Source organism: Octodon degus, unplaced genomic scaffold, assembly GCF_000260255.1.
Source record: "Octodon degus isolate 3935 unplaced genomic scaffold, OctDeg1.0 scaffold00141, whole genome shotgun sequence".
NCBI classification, from domain to species: Eukaryota; Metazoa; Chordata; class Mammalia; order Rodentia; family Octodontidae; genus Octodon; species Octodon degus.
Window position 1 is genome coordinate 5,517,174 of NW_004524717.1, and position 3,097 is coordinate 5,520,270.

The 3,097-nt window shown below is 52.0% G+C and overlaps 1 protein-coding gene across 1 annotated transcript in view; it reads right to left on the reverse strand.

The window, feature by feature from the left end:
• Nucleotides 1-1,485, reverse strand: part of Kif5b (kinesin family member 5B) — a 54,766-nt gene extending 53,281 nt beyond the window's left edge. Inside the window, exon 1 of the mRNA XM_004641760.2 lies at nucleotides 936-1,485. Within this exon, the coding sequence (XP_004641817.1) occupies nucleotides 936-1,061 (126 nt within the window). The 5' untranslated portion in view covers nucleotides 1,062-1,485. The remainder of the gene's footprint in view (nucleotides 1-935) is intronic.
• Between the last annotated feature and the right edge of the window lie 1,612 nt (nucleotides 1,486-3,097).

The window sequence follows — 3,097 nt, forward strand, 5'->3', positions numbered from 1 at the left end:
ACAGTCACACCACCACTCTAAAGACTGCCTTGTATGTTAGTGCTTGCCATTATTAATGTTCCATCCCCTGTGACCTCACCGTCCCACTTTCAAAGAAAAACAGTCCTAACTAAATATAAAATTTATTTCAACACAAATTAACAATACTAAAATTTTGTGCCACTAATGATGCAGAAAGTTGCATCACAACTAGTAGAGATGAACTTCACCCTTGGTCACGATGCTGTATGCAGAATCTTAACTTACTTAGTCTCACTGAACTGAGAGCGACTATTTTCAAAGACCTTTCAATACTAGAGATTAGATCTCAAAAAAATCTTCATTTTATGATCTCTCAAATGATCAGCCAATTCCAGTTATTATTACACTACAAAGGACCAACATCTCTCTATCCTGGGATTATCAACAATTTTCTTCAAGGTAGATCTTACCTGTGTAAGTATGAACCTAGTAATGGTCAGTTCTTTTTCATAAGCTTGTTTTATACTTCCTAGCTGATTCAACAGACTACTTGAAGTACAAAAAAGCTGGTCTCATAACTCGATGTGCTAACTTAACTTGAGTTTACCATAGTTTTAATGAAAGATAAACTTGGGAGTAGTCCAAAACACCAGCAGCATCAGCAACAGTTACAGCACGCACCCGCACACGGGCGAACAGACCCAACGAGGGCTCCCCAAAGGTGCTTCCAGCGCCCCAGGCGGGGGAGTGTCCCAGCTGGGACCTGCGCAGCGGTAGCCGATGCCAGAGACTGGAGGGGGAGATCGGGAACGCCCGCAGAACGGCAGTCTCTCTCCCGGGGCTATGCCGGCCGGGAAGGGCTGGGGACCCCGCTGCTCCCCCTCGGTCCCGCACCCCGCCACGTCCCTTAACTCCCCGCCCAGCCAGGCGTCAAAGAAAGGGACGGGACGGAGGTGGGGGCAGAAGCCACTCACCGCGATCATGACTGTGTCGTCTCCCTGGAACTTGGCGACATACTTGTCGCCGCGGTTCACCTCCGACTCGTTGAGGGGTCTGAAGCGACACATCACTTTGATGTTACACTCGGCCGGGTCCGCCATCTTCCCGGCGGCCAGGAGCCGCTCCCCGCCGCTCAGACTCGGAGAGAAGGCGCCTGGGGCTGAGGCTCCGGAGTTGCGAGAGCAGGGCGAGTCCGCGGTCCGCCGAGCAGGGGCGGCGGGGACGGGAACTCCAGACGCCGGCGCCGGCAGCCCTCGCCCCGCGCCTCACTTCCGCTCCATCATGGCGGCGACGGCACTGGGCAGAGCGTCAGAGCGCCTCAGCTTCTCCCTAGCCGGCCTGGGAAGGCTGCGGGGATCGGGAAGATCCTAGGGGCCTGCGAGTGACCCCCTGCTCCCTTCTGTTAAAACTGTAGGCCGGGCCCACCGGGCCCCCAGCTGAGCTGTAAACGCCGGCTCAGGAGCCGGCAGACACCCGACGCCTCCAGAGGCCGCAGACCGGCAACTGGGCGGCAGGCTGGGCGGCGCGGGAGCCGGACTGCGCAGGCGCGGGGAGTGCGGGCTGCCAGGTGACCAATCAGCGCCCGCGCCGCGCCGCGCCGCCGGAGCCACGCCACCGCTCCTCCGCCGCCGCTCGCCCGCTCGGGATCGCAGATTGCTATCTTCGTGGAGTTCCTTCAGTCGGGTGCTTGGGGACAACGACGCCCAAGCTGCCGCGGCGTTACCTAGACTCGCTCAACTTTCTTTTCTTTCGGGAAGAAAGAGTCCAAAGTTACAGTTTAATTCTAATGCCGGATTCCTATAAGGAAGGGTTTGCTTTCTTGGGGGTGGGGGGAGTAGGTAGAGAAAGGGATTTGAATGGAGGGTGGGGCGCGGCTCTGGTCCGAGCCGGTGATCCTTCCTGAGTGAATGGGCCGCGGAGACAGGAGTAAGAAAGAGGAAGTTTCACGTAAACGATGAAGAAAGGTGCGGGGGAAATGTAGAATCTGGTAGGGTGGAGAACCCTTGCGCCCCTTGCCCCAGGGGCTGTAGACCTCGAGGGAACCTGCGCCCTCAGCGCCCCCGATGTTCAGGGAATCGGCGGTCCCAGGCCCGGATAGTAGACTCGGAACTCACCAACCAGATACCCTAGGACTAATTGACCTGTAGCGTAAAAAGCACTCGGAGGTTTTAGATAAGTGTGGATTTTGTGTATAAGAAAGCCACTGCACAATGAACCTCAGTGTGTTCAGAGATGGATACCAAAAAGGTTTCGTTGCATATGGAAATGGTTCTAAAGTGCATCGAAGAACTGCAATGACTACTAGAAACTTTCTGATCCCAAGGTTTTGTCTGAAAAATGAATAATTGGACTGTGAAACAGTTCTTTCCCCCAAGACAAAATTTTTGTTCACATCCTTAAATCTTTTGAACTCCATATTCTACCAGTGTTAATCATCATACATTGATTTTTTTTTTCTCTCAGCTTCCCTGAAGGAAGGAAACAACCAAACCTGACACCTTAATTGACTTTGATTACTGGTCCTCCTCTTAAGAATAAAGACAACCTTAGTTAAAAGTGGTAAACTCAGGGCTGGGGAGATGGCTCAGTGGAATAAGCGCTTCCCTGGCAAGCAGAAGGGCCTGAGTTTAATCCCCGGTTCCGCAAAAAAAAAAAAAAAAAAAGTGGTAAGCTCAAATTTTTGTGGGGGAGGTGTGGTACTAGAGGTTGAGAGAGGGCCTTGGCACTGAGCTATATATTGAGGCCTTTTTTGTTTAAGACAGTCTATGTTGTTAAATTGCCCAGGCAGGGGTTGAATTTGTAATCCTGCCTCGACCCTCCGGAGCGCTGACATTACACGTAAGTACCACCAGAACTGGCTGTAAATTCATTTTCTAATCCATAATATGCTGCTGTGGTAGGGAATGGGCTGAGTGACCTGAACCTTCATTTTAAAGGAAGAATGAATGAAGATGAAGATGACCTGAGGCCTGGTAGAGTCAGGGAAGTGAAAAATTTTAAAAAGTCGGAAGTGTGTGTGGTAAAGGCAGCTCCATAAGTATGGGGGAGAGAGGAAGTGGACAGAAGGGCCACAGGATGAAACTGTGAGACCTTTTAATGTGCAAGAGACTGTTGCCTGTCAACTTTTGTCTCTTCC